General features: G+C 45.6%; 1 protein-coding gene across 1 annotated transcript in view; it reads left to right on the plus strand.

Moving 5' to 3' along the window:
• si:dkeyp-97b10.3 (uncharacterized) overlaps nucleotides 1-14,653 on the plus strand; it is a 38,791-nt gene extending 24,138 nt beyond the window's left edge. The window contains exons 7-16 of the mRNA XM_056284042.1: nucleotides 722-771; nucleotides 884-936; nucleotides 1,155-1,381; nucleotides 2,454-2,713; nucleotides 10,258-10,383; nucleotides 10,990-11,125; nucleotides 11,244-11,297; nucleotides 11,427-11,498; nucleotides 11,687-11,977; nucleotides 14,248-14,653. Coding sequence (XP_056140017.1) covers nucleotides 1,267-1,381; nucleotides 2,454-2,713; nucleotides 10,258-10,383; nucleotides 10,990-11,125; nucleotides 11,244-11,297; nucleotides 11,427-11,498; nucleotides 11,687-11,977; nucleotides 14,248-14,264 — 1,071 coding nt within the window. The 5' untranslated portion in view covers nucleotides 722-771; nucleotides 884-936; nucleotides 1,155-1,266 and the 3' untranslated portion in view covers nucleotides 14,265-14,653. The remainder of the gene's footprint in view (nucleotides 1-721; nucleotides 772-883; nucleotides 937-1,154; nucleotides 1,382-2,453; nucleotides 2,714-10,257; nucleotides 10,384-10,989; nucleotides 11,126-11,243; nucleotides 11,298-11,426; nucleotides 11,499-11,686; nucleotides 11,978-14,247) is intronic.
• Nucleotides 14,654-17,220: the final 2,567 nt, after the last annotated feature.

Consider the following 17,220-nt stretch of genomic DNA (forward strand, 5'->3'; position numbering starts at 1 on the left):
CTGTGTCTGGACCAGCTGTGAATGACTCGAGTCATTTAAGATTTGGATCCATTTTTATGTGAAAACGTGGTGAAAAATACATTCAAGTAATTATATAACAAAAAGTAATACATAACTGGCAGTAATTGGCACAAACTTGACTACTCTTGTTTTACGTTGTGTTCCCACCAAACATGAAACGAATTTCCGCCTCGCTTTACTCGCGCGAGTTTGGCCACAGGATCAAGTACACGGAACCCGCGAATTCTCGGCGATGATCAGCTTGTCCTCCATTTTCTGACTCAACGGGACATCAGTGACGTCAGGAGGATCTCAGCGCTGATAGGCTTTCGCGGCACAGCGCCACACCAATTTCTCGCTCAAGTTGAATATTTTCAACTTGCACGAATACGCGACTGACGCAAAATTCACGTATTCGCATCATTTGCATCCCATTATTGGCATCATTCGCATCGCCCGGCGCAAATACACGCGAATTTACGTCTGTTCTCATCTTTGCATTGACTTTATGTGTAACCTCATCGCACGGGAAAATTGCTTGGCGTTTGGTGTGAACACAGTGGAGTCAGCCTCTGGACTTCGTAATGGGAAAGGTATAACAGATCAATAGCTTATTGAAAGAATACCAAGTCTCACAGAAGTGTCACAGTAGCTCACACAGTGGAGACGGTGTTGGTTTTTGTGTTACTAGCAGCCTAACTGTTATTATTTGTCTCGACAGATACAACGCACTTCAAGTCAAGCTGTGAGAAATGTAAAGCCAGTAGGCAGGTAAATTTTCACAAAACTGATATTGTACATATGCTCGAGTAGCTGTTCTCATTTCAAAAGCACTGGACCTGGTGGTTCTGAATGATGGACTGTTGGTTTGTTGTTTGTACAGAGCCATTGCAATGAGCTGGTGACCCCAAGGAAGATCTCTAAGGGTCAATTACAGTGAGTACCGGCAACATGTTTCCCCAGCTGCTCGCCATTCACCTGTTGACTTGGCATGGTCTCATTCAGACCCTTTCCCTAGTATGTACCTTTGATTTGTGTGTGTGTGTGTGTGTGTGTGTGTGTGTGTGTGTGTGTGTGTGTGCGCTCCCATGTGCATGTGTGCATGTGCTATGTATCTTTGATTTTGTGTGTGTGTGCATGTGCGTTTTTATTAGGGTGGAGCTAGTAGGAGAGGGTACTTATGAGTGCTCAGTCACTGGCCTGGTGTTTGAAGTATCGGAGCGGGTTCTGGTGCGCTATTCAGTCCTGTCCTGGTCCGAGTTTGGCATGTTCCTCCAGGACTCCTGGAGGTTTGCTGGACCCATCTTCAATGTGGACACGGTCTACAAGGATGTGTCAGTCCTCAAGTCCATCCAGTTCCCCCACGCCCTCTGCCTGGCAGGTGAGCACAGTGTGGGCGGGCTCGGGGTTGAGTGGCGGGGAGAGATCAGTACTTTCACAGTTTTGCCACATATGTTCCACATTCAACAATGTATGATGAATCAACCCATTAATGCCTCAAAGTGACTTCTTTGCAAAGACAACAATGCTAAAAAACGTTTAGCATCTCCAGAGGTTTCTGAGGAGACTCCTGTCAAGTCAGTTTTATTTGTATAGCCCATTATCACAAATTACAAATTTGCCTCAGGCAGCTTTACAGCAACACAACATCCTGTCCTTAGACCCTCACATTGGATAAGGAACCGCTCCCTAAAAAAAACCCTTTAACAGGGAGAAAAAATAGGAAGAAACCTCAGGGAGAGCAACAGAGGAGGAGCTCTCTCCCAAGACACACAACATGCAATGATGTTGTGTTTACACAACTTACACAACACAACAGTGAAAGAGGATAACACAATTACAATAGATATTACAATAAGATATATGAAGAATATGATGAGGATGCCAAGCAGTGTCCAGATGCCACCGGAACAGCCCAGGACTTGTCTTATGGACACCTTCCCCTGGGCAATGATGCCTATTTGTGAGGCAGTCACTCTTCACCATCTCACCCAGCCAGCCATGTGTTCACACAAAATGTCACGGGTGGTGGAGTGTCAGTACACAATAATAAATCCATCATTTGACAAAAAAAAAAAGACGTCTACTTTTACAATATGGCTGGCATATTAGCACAGAGCACATTTATAAGTCGCTTACAGCATATTATTTGGCTACCAGTCCAACATTAATTGTTTATAAATTTCAGATGTACTGGCTGATATTACCAGATTTATTAGTTAATAATGACAGCTTCACCAATGGAGCTCTGAAACATGATAAACTGATGGGAAAAAAATGAAATATGTAATTGAAATATCAACTAGAAAGGTTTGGTAGCTTTTTTTCCCCCCAAAATGGATGTATAATATTTTGTAAGTAAATATTGCAATCGCTTAATGCCTTTTGACATCCATGCATACTTTTTAAAAAATCAGCTCCCTCCGACCCCCCCCCCCCATTTGTTCTCCCAGACCCGGAAAACGAGATGACCTTCAGCGTCCTGCACATCAAGGACAACCGCCCGGTCATCGAGCCTACGGAGGACCACTCGGGTAGCCACGTTAAGTGGCGTGTGTCCTCTCTGTCACCTGTGGGTCCCATCGTTCGGACAACCCAGCCTGTGGAGCGACACGGGGTAGTCCTGGTCTACAAGGAGCTGGGCGGTAGTGGCAACAACAACAGTTACAGCTTCCGCATCTATCTGGCCACAAACAACTCCTCTGACATCAAGGTGAGGATTGTGTCTAGGGAGAGAAACAGAGAAGAACAAGAACAAATAGGGTCTGTGTGAGGAGGGGGGTTCCAATCTATGTGGACAAGAAACCCGGTCTCACCAATCTGCGTACAAATAACGTGATATTGTGGGAGTGCAGGAATGAGGAGACGGAGAAATCGAGTCGAGTCAATTCCGTTTACTCGCCACACATAACACCGATACAGCACAATCCCTCGTGGCAACCAGCTAACCGCTAGGCTGCTGCAAACATGGCTCCCCGGAAACCCCAAACAGCGCCTATGTCAGCACTCTAAAATGTCTGCCTTAAAGGAGCAGCAGCCCCTGGTGAATCTACCCTCAAATGTGTATCACCACAATATTACACTTTCACATTGCGTGCAATGCATACGCCAAAATCCAATTTTGCATGCAGATGATGTCCCAATCCTTTCCATTAACTTGTGTGGACAGCTGATGCGTCCAAATACCACGCATCACCTTGAACAGTCATGACGTCACCAGCGACGCTCAGTTCGCCCGCGAGGCTCAGTTCACCCAGTTCAACTGATGCGTGGACATCCACAAGCAGGTAAGCAGGGGAAACAAACTTTTTTGTAATTAAATCATGGTATTAATGGTAGTATCTTATTAACCCTAACCCTGACCCTGACCCTTACCCTAACCCTAACCCTGGTTGTGGAAGCCTGCGCTTCTCGTGAACTGGGCGAACTGAGCCTCGCTGGTGACGTCATGACCGTTCAAGGTGATGCGTGGTATTTGGACGCATCAGCTCTCCACAGAAGTTAATGGAAAGAATTGACGCATCATCTGCGTGCAAAATTGGATTTTGGCGTATGCATTACACACAAAGTGTAATATCGTGTTATTTTTACACAGACTGGTGAGACCGGGTTGGGACAAGTGTTGATCTACTAAGTCTTGATGCATGGTCAATAATCCAGGTAAGAAAATCAAAGAAGGTTAAATCAGTTCATCTGGACACAACGTTTATTGACAGATATGTTTCATCACTCAACTCAGTGACATCTTCAGTATAAACTGACTGCAGGTATCCCCACCCTTATAAGGGGGAGGCATGGGTGTGCTATGGGTTCCCCAGTCTCACCTGTAGTGGCCAGCTTGTATATGGAGGAAGTGGAAAAGAGGCTCTGATGTACTATCCAGAGACACCACCTAAACATTGGTTCAGATTTGTGGACAACACCTGGGTTAAAATTAAATCTCAGGACATACCACATTTCACCGACCACATTAAGTCTGTGGACACCCACATCAAGTTCACCAGGGAGGATGTGAAAAATGACAGGTTAGCCTTCTTACACTGTGAAATTGCAATTGGTAATGGGGGACATTTGATTGTTGATGTTTACCATAAGCCAGGGATCAGGAACACTTTGTCCTTTCATTTCATGCACTTCCGTATATGAAATGAAATGAGATGAAATGTAATTTCCCTCAGCCCACAGCAGCGCAACACAAAGACAAAAACACATCCAAAAACTACAAGAACTTCAAAAAAATATGTATAAACACATAGTATATCTAAACTAACACATATATCCAAAGTAAAAAAGAAATAAAATCACTGTCCAAGGGAAAGAACGCCAGCCAGGATGACTGTCGGAACTGCCGACCTGCATGGGCTAGCAGCTAGCTTAGCCTGCCCCACTTTCGCGTCCTGTCAGACTGCGAACGGGGCTTCCTCCTCGGGGGCAGCTCCAGGCAGGGACCGTGGTCCTTGGGCCCACAGGCCGTAGCAGACCAGGCTCCCTCAGCCGATCCAACGCCAGCTGTCCCAGCCAGACACCCTTGACACACCTTCCCGCACTCCTCATGACAACACCAAATACACCACAGTCAACACCAGGCAAGGCCGCTGCCAGACTGCCCTCGGTGTTATCAGAACTGCCGGTCTGCATGGGCTAGCAGTTAGCTTAGCCTGCCCCGCTTCTGCATCCTGTCAGATCGCCCTCAGTGTAACCTCCTTGGTCGCAGCTCCAGGCAGGGCCGTGGTCCCTGGGCCCACAAGATGCAGCAGACCAAGCTCTCCCAGCCATTAAGCGAAGACACACTTAAACATAGATGTGGACAGACACTGCATGGATGGTACTGGGTGAGGCTGCCGCAATAGTGAATTCGTGCCGCCATCTTCCCACACCGATACTGCTGGGTGAGGCTGCTGCAAACATGCCATCTTCCCACACCGGAAGTGGAAAAAGAACCAACAATACTGATCAGTACTTAAGGTTTGACTCTCATCATCCACTGGAGCACAAACTAGGAGTCATCAGGATGCTGTACCACCGAGCTGACAACGTCCCCACTGACACAGCAGCCGGGGAAGGGGAGAAATCCCACATTGAACAGGCCCTGGTTAAGTTTGGTTATCCTAACTGGGTGTTTGTCAAAGCCAGCAAGACGCCCAAACAGTGCACCAGCCAATTGAAGAGAGGAGAAGGACAACAGATGTCTAAGTTTAAACCAGTGGTGATTCCGTTTGTGTCGGGAGTGTCGGAAAAGCTGATACGCGTTTTTTTCAAAAAACCACGTCTCAGTTGCCTTCAAATCCCAAAACATGCTGTGTCAGAAGTTGGTCCACCCCAAGGATCGGGTCCACCATCAACGACAGAGCAGTATAGTGTACGCTGTTAAGTGCCAGGAGGATTGCCGTGACTTGTACATTGGGGAAACTAAACAGACGCTGGCCAAGAGGATGACACAACACAGAAGAGCTAACACGTCAGACCAGGACTCCCCAGTCTACACCATCTACACAGTCTACACCATCTACAGATCAGGATTCCCCAGTCTACACCATCTACACAGTCTACACCATCTACAGGCCAGGACTCCCCAGTCTACACCATCTACACAGTCTACACCATCTACAGATCAGGACTCCCCAGTCTACACCATCTACAGGCCAGGACTCCCCAGTCTACACCATCTACACAGTCTACACCATCTACAGATCAGGACTCCCCAGTCTACACCATCTACAGGCCAGTGGCCACTCTTTCAAGGATGAGGATGTGCACATCCTTGATAGGGAGGAACACTGGTTTGAACGGGGAGTCAAAGAGGCCGTCTATGTGAAGAGGGAATGACCATCCCTGAACCCGGGGGGGGGGGCTAAGAGTACATCTGTCACCATCTTACAATACTGTGATTGCAAACATTCCCAAATCCTCTGTAAATAGTACACATGGCCATTGTAACTCTAGTTAATGGTCACGCCCATATTTGCATATGAAACTGCTTGTTGTTTCAGTCGTTATGCAACTGTATTGTTTATAAGGGTGAGGGTACCTGCAGTCAGTTTAGACTGAATAGGTCACTTATGCCCCTTTCCCACTACATGGTACTGGCTCGGCTCGACTCGCAGAGGGTCGTTTTCCATCACCGTAACAGCGCCCCTCGGTGTAGCTGGTCTGCATTGATTTTGGTGCCTGCTCCAGTTTTTTTGGAACCTCGACAAAGGTGGTACCAGAAAAGTGGTAACGTTACCAAAATGCCGGTACTTTCCAGTAATGGAAAATTAAAAAAGGGCGAGTCAAGTTGAGCCGGTACCATGTAGTGGAAAAGGGGCATTAGCTGATGATGAAATGTTTCTGTCGGTAAACGTTGTGTCCAGATGAACTGATTCAACCTTCCTTGTTGATCCATGTGTGTTTGCATAAATTGAACCACGTTTTGCTTGAATTGTTTTTCAAGCATGGGAATCAGTTCCTCTAACGTGTAAATGTGTCATACAGACGAATTTTTAAAAAAAAAACTTTTTTTTTTTAAAACTTTTATTACGACTCTCGGGGCGGTCAAGGGGTAGGAGGAGGTACGTAACATGAATATTACAAAAGTGACTGGGTGGAAAGGTTTCGTAAGTAATTAAGACCAGACAGGACTGAAGGTACAATCAAGGGGGTGTATTATAACAAGGCAAGTGAAGTACTATTTACATACCTATTTGCATTACCAGTATTTATACGAAGACACAACATCACAAGTATTTGCACAAACGCGCAACTAGATAACAAGGCCAAGAGACACGGATGCTGCCAACAAAATGAAAGAAACAGAACCAAACAGAGCTGGAACCAAAGATAGACTGTCTCACTACGTAAATGTTCAACAAGACAAAAGCCTGTCTATCTGAACTCTGACCACATTGTCCGAAAATAAACACGCACGAATGGCAACCACCCCGTATCTAATGTGTCTACACACAGGTTCCACCTACGTGTAGCAGCAATGAATAGAGGCCTCTGTCCTACCTGCCTCATGGCCTGACCTACACACACACACAACCACACGGTCACAAGTAGGGAACATGGTCAAACACACTGGTTTCTGATTGTTTCATCACACACATACTCACAAAACTATACTTGTGGGGACCCCGCATTGACTACAATCATTTCCTAGCCCTTAACCATGCAAACTACATGCCTAACCCAAACCCTTACCCTAACCTTAACCTAACCCTAATTCTAACCTAACCTTAAAACCAGGTCCTAACCCTAAAATAGACCCTTTTACTTGTGGGGCCCCATAAAATGGCCCCACAAGGTGGGCGGTTTCTGGTTTTTCTATACTAATGGGGATATTTGGTCCCCATTAGGATAGTTAAACATGGTATATACACACACACACACACATCACCGTATACTTGTGGGGACCCCTCATTGACAACATTCATTCCCTAGCCCTTAACCCTAACCTTAACCATCATAACTACATGCCTAACCTTAACCTAATCCTAATTCGAACCTTAACCCTAAACCCAAGTCCTAACCCTAAAATAGACCATGCTCCTCATGGGGACTCATAAAATGTTCCCACAAGGAAGGTGGTTACAGGGTTTTCTATATATATATAGGTATATACATTATTATTTTTTTGTTATTTTGAGGGCATTTTCCATCTTTATTAGATAGCAATAGTCGAGAGAGACAGGAAAGGCAGGGGACAGAGAGGGGATGACATGCAGCAAAGGGCCCGGGCCAGATTCGAACCCAGGCTGCTACAGTAAGGACTCAGCCTTATGTGGTACGCACTCTACCAGGTGAGCCACTGGGGCGCCCCCGGGGTTTTTCTATCCCAACGGGGACACGTGGTCCCCATTAGGATAGAAAAACCTCACACACACACACACAGTCAAGGGTATGAGAGCTGAGAAGGGAAGCAGCTTTTATCCTCCAGTGGTGGAGGGGTGTGAATGGCGGGACCAGGATGATTGACAGCGGGGACATCGAATGGACCAGGAACCAGGATAATGATGATTGACAGCAGGGATAGCAAATGGAATGGTTAATAACTGCCCTGCAGCATTATGGAGGGAGAAACAGGGAAACACAACACCGCAACGTGGACCATAACACAGGGCAGGGATGAAAAAGACGGTGGGGTGGGGTGGAGGAGCAGGATTTGAACACAGGATGTTGCTTTAGCCCGAGGCAACAAAATATGTGTCACCTGCGTGAGCCACAAGGACCACCCTAAAGAAAACTCATTGTTTTTTAGCTTTTTGCTGGCATCTGTTCTCTGCTGGGGTCGAGATGCAACTTTCCTCAGGTGGCTCTATTGATATATTAAATCTGACTTTTTTTTTTTTTTTTTGCAGTTTAAATCATTGCCAGCATGTTTAGGGATTAGATGTGTTGTCAGGTTAGGACGTCCAGATTTTTTTCTCACAGGGCCCTAAAATGGTGAAATGAAATCATGGCTTCGATTACAGTGATAGACTCGCTTACTTCACTCTAGAAAAGCTTTTCCAGGCCCGACTTCATCTACACATGGTCTCCAAGCGTGGCCGTGATACTGGTATTATCCAGCCAATTTGGAATTTGAATCTGCTTTTACAATATTGGTGATCTACTTATTGCCCACTTACACTAACATGGCAACTGACATGTAGGTTGACTCACAAATATATCAGAATCAGAAACACTTTCTGTCTTCTGAAGATGCAGAAGACGGAGAAATGGAAATGGATGAGCCGCTGTGGCGACCCGTAACGGGAGCCGCCAAAAGTAGTAGTAGTAGTAGCAGTAGTAAGTAGTAGAATCGGAAACACTTTGTCGTTTCATTTCATTTCATGCACTTGTGCACATGAAATGAAACGAAACATGGTTTCCCCCCCAGCCCCGAGTAGTACAACACACAGACAAAAACTACAAGAACACATACTATATCTAAACTAACACATATATCTAAACTAAACTAAAAAAATCACTGTCCAGGAGAAGGAACGCCAGCCAGGATGACTGTCGGAACTGCCGGCCTGCATGGGCTAGCAGTTAGCTTAGCCCGCCCCACTTCTGCATCCTGTCAGGCCATCTTCGGTGTTTCCTCTTCGGGCACAGCTCCGGTCAGGACCGTGGTCCATGGGCCCACAGGCCGCAGCAGACCAAGCTCCCACAGCCGATCCAACGCCAGCTCTTCCAGCCAGACACCTTCGACACACTTTCCCGCACTCCACACGATGACACTAAAACACAGTCAAGGCTAGGCGAGGCTGCCGCCAGACCGCCCTCGGTGTTATTGGAGCTGCCGGTCTGCATGGGCTAGCAGTTAGCTTAGCCTGCCCCACTTCTGTGTCCTGTCAGACTGCCCTCAGTGTTTCCTCTTTGGGCACAGCTCCGGGCAAGGCTGTGGTCCCCGGGCCCACAGCACACAGCAGACCAAGCTGTCCCAGCTGATCCGGCACCAGCTCTCCCAGCCATTATAATTATACCTGTTAATTTCGGACTATGTTGTTTGAAACTTTGGGTAAGAGGTTCTGCAGAATGAAAAAAAAGATATGTAAAAGTTTGTTCTACTGTGTGTATTTTAACACTTTGTCTGTGCTACACTCACTTCTGCTCTTTATGTCCAGTATTGTTTTGCATCTTTCAAAACAGTGCTAAAAACCAAAACTAGGGTGATAACAGTATAGTTTGCCAGGTAGTTATTGATAATGCCAAATGTTTTTGCATGTGTGGGCAGGAGGGGTGTGCATTGGTTTGTATTACTGCAAACATGACCCGCAAATCTCAAGAATTACGGTGTCTTCCCATCACTGCACCGCAGAAGTTACACGGCGCGTTTATGTGAGAAGCTAATGATACTAACCACCATGACAGGGCACACGACATTTCCTGAAAGTGAAGTGTGTGTGTTTTTTTTTTTTTAATAGCTGGTGTGTGTTTTAATCAATTGGGTGATTAAGTTTTATTATTAGTAAGGTAATTTCTCAAAAGCTTGGCGTCTGTTGTGTGTGGAAGTTTGTGTATCAGTCAAGTTTTATTGTAAGTCATGTAGTTTTACAGGAATGAGGACTTAGAGCTGTGGTGAACTGATGCTCTTTAAAGACTGTCGCCTCTGACCACAGCAGTTGTTTGCATTTGAGTGTGAATGACCTTTTAACCTCCCCACTATGTGGTTGTAAGGAACTGACTCAGTTTCATCGCTTCTCCCTCTCTTTTCTTTGCTCCCTCCCTGCTTCTTCCTGTGACTCGTCCTCCTTTTGTGTTGCGTTTGTCTGTGTGCGTGTCTGTCAGGACATAAGCAAGGAGGTGCGCATCTCTAAGAAGCGTTACATGAAGATAGAGAAGCCCCCTACCTGCAAGCTGGACGAGAGGACATACCGCCTTATGAGTAACCCAGAGGGGGAGATCAACCCTGAGGTGTGTGTGTTTTGTGTGCATGCAAATATTCACGCACACTCGAACGGGCAGACTTGCACAGTGCAACTTCTCGTACTGCAGAGAGAAAACGGTGCATGTCCCGGTTCGAATCCCCGTGTCACCTCCGGCTTGGTCGGACGTCCCTACAGACACAATTGGCCGTGTCTGCAGGTGGGAAGCCGGATGTGGGTATGTGTCCAGGTCACTGCACTAGCGCCTCCTCTGATCGGTCGGGGCGCCTGTTCGGGGGGCGGTGGGGACGGGTGAATAGCGTGATCCTCCCACATGCTACGTCTCCCTGGTGAAACTCCTCACTGTCAGGTGAAAAGAAGCGGCTGGCAACTCCACATGCATCAGAGGAGACATGTGGTAGTCTGCAGCCCTCCCCAGATCGTCAGAGTGGGTGGAGCAGCGACCGGGACGGCTCGGAAGAGTGGGGTAATTGGTCAGATACAACTGGAGAGAAAAGGGGGGTGGTCCACAAAAAAACAAGAACAAGAAAACAGTGCATATTGTGACTGCTGTCTGCAAAGGTGTGAATAAGTGATGTGTGTTAGTGATGTGTCCCTTCCATATCAGTGATGTTGTCATCGTGTCTCTGTGCAGGACTTGGTATTTACCCTTGCTGTAACTAAGCTCAAAGGCTACTTTGAGGCCTTCTTTGAGCAGCCCCCTCCCTTCAAATTGTCTCTCATAGAGACGGACTCGGACCAGATTGTATGGTCTGCCACAATCAGAGAAGGTACCTATATAAACTACCTTCCTGTGTATGTCTTGTTTTTTTTTTCGGCTCGTGTGCTTGCATGAATTAGTTGAGGTATTACAACAGGGATGATCCATACTTTTTGTCCTACTATCAGGTGATTGTGTGAACAACACAGAAGCGAAAGAAAAGCCAAGGAAAAGGACAGAAAGTAAGCTTCTTGTCTCTTGTATTGTAGCCAAGTTTGAACTCCATTTTGTTTTTCCTTGGAAACATCACGGGAGGCTTTTCACCATGGAAGTCACAGGTTAACTGACGCATGCTTCCATCTCTCATATAGGCAGAAAGAGGAGCAGCAGTGTCTCGGAGGAGGAACTGGCCAGTAAGAGACCTCGATCGCTAGATGAGTCAGGTGACCTAAAAGCTTCTCAATTGGTTCGGTCTGAATAAACACCAAATCTTTTGTGTTCCCCTAAAAAATATTGAACCTAAAAAAGTCCACAGATAAATCAGGATCTCTGCTATTCTGAGATCAGTTTTCTCTTGTTGAGAACTTGTGGAAATGAAATGATCCTTACTTGTGCTGCCCGTCATTTTCAGAAGTCATGCGATTGACGCCACCGCCGAGCCAGGACATCACAGAGAAGCAGCTCCTTCAGGTGGCCAGACAGCTGGGGAAGGAGTGGAAGCAGGTGGCCATTTTTCTCGACCTGAGCTCCAAAGACCTGGATGATATCCAGGCGACAGAGAAGGACGTGACCATGCAGAAGCTGAAGATGCTGGTTGAGTGGAAGAGCCGGAGGCAGCCAGGAAAGGCCACCGTGGGTGACCTCTGGAGGTGTCTGCAGGAAATGAAAGACCTGCCTAATGAAGTTTGTCAGACACTAAGAAGTAAGAAAAAATGCAGCCGTACGTGGATAAAACCTGGTTTCACATGACAAACATCCATATGACCAAGACGGTCATTATGGCCGTTTTGGATTTTCAAAGTTTAATAACTTTAATAACAGTAAAATTATTAAACTTTGAATGTTGGCACTATGACTGGTAAAGGGAGAGAGCTGGCTGATTTGATGGAAAGAAGAAAGGTAGGCATACTGTGTGTGCGAGAGACCAGGTGGAAGGGGAGTAAGGCCAGGAGTATCGGAGGTGGGTTCAAACTCTTCTACCATGGTGCGAATGGGAGGAGAAATGGGGTAGGGGTAATTCTGAAGGAAGAGTATGTCAAGAGCGTGCTGGAGGTGAAGAGAGTATCAGACAGAGTGATGAGTATGAAGCTGGAAATCGAAGGTGTATTGCTGAAAGTTATCAGCGCATATGCCCCGCAAGTTGGGTGTGAGATGGAAGAGAAAGAGGAATTCTGGAGTGAGTTGGACGACGTGGTGGAGAGGGGACCCAAGGAGGAGAGAGTGGTGATTGGAGCGGACTTCAGTGGACATGTTGGTGAAGGGAACAGAGGTGATGAGGAGGCGATGGGCAAGTATGGTGTCAAGTAGAGAAATGTGGAAGGACAGATGGTGGTGGGTTTTGTGAAAAGGATGGAAATGGCTGTGGTGAATACATATTCCAAGAAGAGGGAGGAACACAGGGTGACGTACAAGAGTGGAGGAAAGTGCACACAGATGGACTATATCTTATGTAGGAGGCACGATCTGAAAGGGATTGGAGACTAAGGTGGTGACGGGAGCGAATGTAGCCCAGCCATCTGGCAACTCTTCACTACCACTGGGTGGTAGTGAAGAGTTGCCGGATGGCTGGGCTACCTCTACAGAAATAGTGAGGGAGACAGCTAGGAAGGTACTTGGTGTGTCATCAGGACAGAGGAAGGAAGACAAGGAGACTTGGTGGTGGAATGAGGAAGTACAGCAAATTATGCAGAGGAAGAGGTTGGCAAAGAAGAAGTGGGATAGTCAGAGAGATGAAGAAAGTAGACAGGAGTACAAGGAGATGCAGCGTAAAGCGAAGAGAGAGGTGGCAAAGGCAAAGGAAAAGGCGTATGGTGAGTTGTATGAGAGGTTGGACACTAAGGAAGGAGAAAAGGACTTGTACCGATGGCTAGACAGAGGGACCAAGCTGGGAAGGATATGCAGCAGGTTAGGGTGATCAAGGATAGAGATGGAAATGTGCTGACAAGCGAGGAGAGTGTGCTAAGAAGGTGGAAGGAGGACTTTGAGGGGCTGATGAATGAAGAAAATGAGAGAGAGAGAAGGTTGGATGATGTGGGGACAGTGAATCAGGAAGTGCAGCGGATTAGCAAGGAGGAAGTGAGGGCAGCTATGAAGAGGATGAGGTGTGGAAAGGCAGTTGGTCCTGATGACATACCTGTGGAGGCATGGAGATGTTTAGGAGAGATGGCAGTGGGGTTTTTAACTAGATTGTTTAACACAATCTTGGAAAGTGAGAGGATGCCTGAGGAGTGGAGAAGAAGCATACTGGTACCGATTTTCAAGAACAAGGGCGATGTGCAGAACTGTAGCAACTACAGAGGTATAAAGTTGATCAGCCACAGCATGAAGATATGGGAAAGAGCAATAGAAGCTAGGTTAAGAGGAGGAGAGGTGATGATCAGCAGCAGCAGTATGGTTTCAATATTTATTTTCAGTTCTATTTTTTACATTTCATGTTTTATAGGCCTTGTTATGTTTGTTAGATTAACAATATGTGTTTCCGTTTTGTTTTTCAGGTAATATTTTCACTTTTTCAATTTTGCTATTCGAGTTCGACCATGTCTCTCTGAAGTTTAAACTGTTTAAAAATAGTATTATACTTGTTGAAATGTTAACTTTGGTGTCAGTTAGTTTCAGAACAGACATACTAACATATGTAATGCATTAATATCTCAACTGGGTATTTATCTTGACAGAATATAGCGTTTAAAAACCGGCCGTCATTTTGACCGCCCATGGTCGTTTTAGGTAGGAATGAAATCCCGGTCGTTCTAGAAGTGATCCATTCATGTGGGGATGGTCAGTAATACGTTCCAGTGCCTTTTTGAGATAAAACAATAGAAATAAAATTGCCAAAAATTTGGAGGAGTTTGCCTGAAGGGATTTATCAAACAGAAGTTCTGCTTCTCCGTTGTGTCGTGATATTATCAGTGATATAGTTAACATGATAATCATAATCATAATGTATGAATCTTTCTACTGTTTTATTCTCAGACATGATGGACGGATGAGGTGGATGGGACCTCTGGACGTCTGTTGCTCCATTTTGAAGTGGCAACAAAGACTCAGGAACAAAGCGGGGAATGTTCAACCACTGTTCCTAAAACACTGTACCCCTCTTTTTTCTTCCCTAATTGTACTTGGGAATTCACCCCACTCTTCCGAGCTGTCCCGGTCGCTGCTCCACCCCCTCTGCCGATCCGGGGAGGGCTGCAGACTACCACATGCCTCCTCCGATACAGGTGGAGTCACCAGCCACTTCTTCTCACCTGACAGTGAGGAGTTTCACCAGGGGGACGTAGCACGTCGGAGGATCACGCTATTCCCCCCAGTTCCCCCTCCTCCCCCCGAACAGGCGCCCCGACTGACCAGAGGAGGTGCTAGTGCAGCAACCAGGACACACAACCACATCCGGCTTCCCACCCGCAGACACAGCCAGTTGTGTCTGTAGGGACGCCTGACTGAGCCAGAGGTAGCACGGGGATTCGAACCAGCGATCTCCATGTTGGTAGGCAATACAATAGACTGCCACACTACCCGGATGTCCCCACTGTACCCCTTTGTTAAAGGTTCCTAATGGCCTGGCGATGGGCATTGTGCATCCAATGGTGTCGTCCTTGTTAGCCAACTTTAACTGCCCTGAACTAAAGGGACACTACCTGAAAGTGAAATGCAATATTTAAATGGATTATTTTGGTACCGCTTCAAATTTTACAGGCTGTGCGTTATGCAGCAACAACCAAGTAATACATGAGTAAAATTAGATGCAATTGAACTGTGATGAAGGGTAATTCCTGAGTAATACATGTGTGACACAAGGACTTTTCTGTATCTCGTTTGCTTTGCTGTCATTATAATGTGCTGTTACAAACTGTGGGATGAATTCACACATTCTGAATCCCGTGTGTCCCAGGGATGAATAGTAATTAGTTCTTAAACTTGAACGAAAGTTGTATATTGAATGTCCTACTGAGTAACACTAGCACCACATTCAATATTCACATTATATTCAAGTTTAGCAGATACTTACTGCTCATCCCTGTGAGACAGGGGACTTGTTTGGTGCAGGGTGATGTGTGAACTTACCCATACAGCGTTTAACGGCACATTATACTGACAGGAAAGCAAATGAGGTAGAAAAGCTGCTATCATTCAGTTATTACCAGTCAACTCTTAATGCCGTATGATGAATGGCTTTAAATTTAACTTGTTGCCGATTTATTTTTTTCATGTATGGTTATCAGTGTGCTGAGAATCTGTCCTTGTAGGTCTATGAATGCAGGCCCATCCAGCCATGCCTTTGTAGTACCTGATGGAAGAGTTGGATGCACCTTACCAAAAACAAACTCTCGCTGTGGTGCTAAACCCAAAAAACATGTACTTCAAAAACCACATCCAAGCATGTGGGGTAGCACTCACCAGTCTGAAAAAGAACAGGGGCAGTGCCTCACTTTCACCAATTTATTCTGGCCAGCAAAACATGCTAACGTTTCAGCTTTATCAGAGCAAAACATGCTAACGTTTCAGCTTCATCAGAGCAAAACGTGCTAACGTTTCAGCTTCATCAGAGCAAAACATGCTAACGTTTCAGCTTTATCAGAGCAAAACATGCTAACGTTTCAGCTTCATCAGAGCAAAACATGCTAACGTTTCAGCTTTATCAGAGCAAAACATGCTAACGTTTCAGCTTCATCAGAGCAAAACATGCTAACGTTTCAGCTTTATCAGAGCAAAACATGCTAACGTTTCAGCTTCATCAGAGCAAAACATGCTAACGTTTCAGCTTCATCAGAGCAAAACATGCTAACGTTTCAGCTTCATCAGAGCAAAACATGCTAACGTTTCAGCTTCATCAGAGCAAAACATGCTAACGTTTCAGCTTTATCAGAGCAAAACATGCTAACGTTTCAGCTTCATCAGAGCAAAACATGCTAACGTTTCAGCTTTATCAGAGCAAAACATGCTAACGTTTCAGCTTCATCAGAGCAAAACATGCTAACGTTTCAGCTTCATCAGAGCAAAACATGCTAACGTTTCAGCTTCATCAGAGCAAAACATGCTAACGTTTCAGCTTTATCAGAGCAAAAATGCTAACGTTTCAGCCTACTGCTACAGGCCTTCATCAGAGCTCTGATGAAGCTGAAACGTTAGCATGCTTTGTTGGCCAAAATAAATTGGTGAAAGTGAGGCACTGCCCCTGTCCTTTTTCAAACTGGTGTGTGCTACCTCACATCCTTGGATGTGGCCTTTGTAGTACCTCTTTTTATCCAAAAGGTGACGCTAAGCATCGTCAGGATATTCATAGCTTACTGGGACATTAGGTAGCTAATCATGTAGCCAGTTTTTAGTGTAAATACACTTGTTGCATTATTGAAACTGCAAAAAGAGGAAAGAAATTCCCAACTGCATTCTCGGCCATTATGTCTTGTTTCACTTTGATCCAGTTGGGTTTTTTTCTCAACCATGAGGCATTCCCACTTAATGCATTACCGACTGAAGAGAAGTGTTGTTTTGTATTTTCACGTGTCATCTCTTATGTTTTTTTATATATTTTTTTACGATGGTTCGTGTCTTTTTTTTTGTCTTGAATGTGGTAAGCAGCTTATTTTTCAGTATGTGCAGTATGTTTATGTATGTGGCTGAAATGACAACACTGAACCTGTAAAACTGGTTTGTGTGTCAGCTTGACTACGAAGTCGTTAAACTTGAATTATGAACATTCCTGCCCTTGCGAGACTGGGAAGCCCACCTCGCATTTGGGAAATCAGTGAAGATTTTACATTCAGGACTGAATTTGAATTTTCGAGTCCTCTGGCACCTTGCTTAGTTGAAAATTGAATTTGTAATTATATATTGTTCAATAATCATGCCTTGGAAAAACAAATCGATGGCCTGGCGGAAAACAAATTGCGCCGAAATTCCTTGTGGAAATGAATATTGAAGTTAGATATCATTTTGTTGACACAC

This window comes from Lampris incognitus, chromosome 7, assembly GCF_029633865.1.
Source record: "Lampris incognitus isolate fLamInc1 chromosome 7, fLamInc1.hap2, whole genome shotgun sequence".
Classification (NCBI taxonomy): domain Eukaryota; kingdom Metazoa; phylum Chordata; class Actinopteri; order Lampriformes; family Lampridae; genus Lampris; species Lampris incognitus.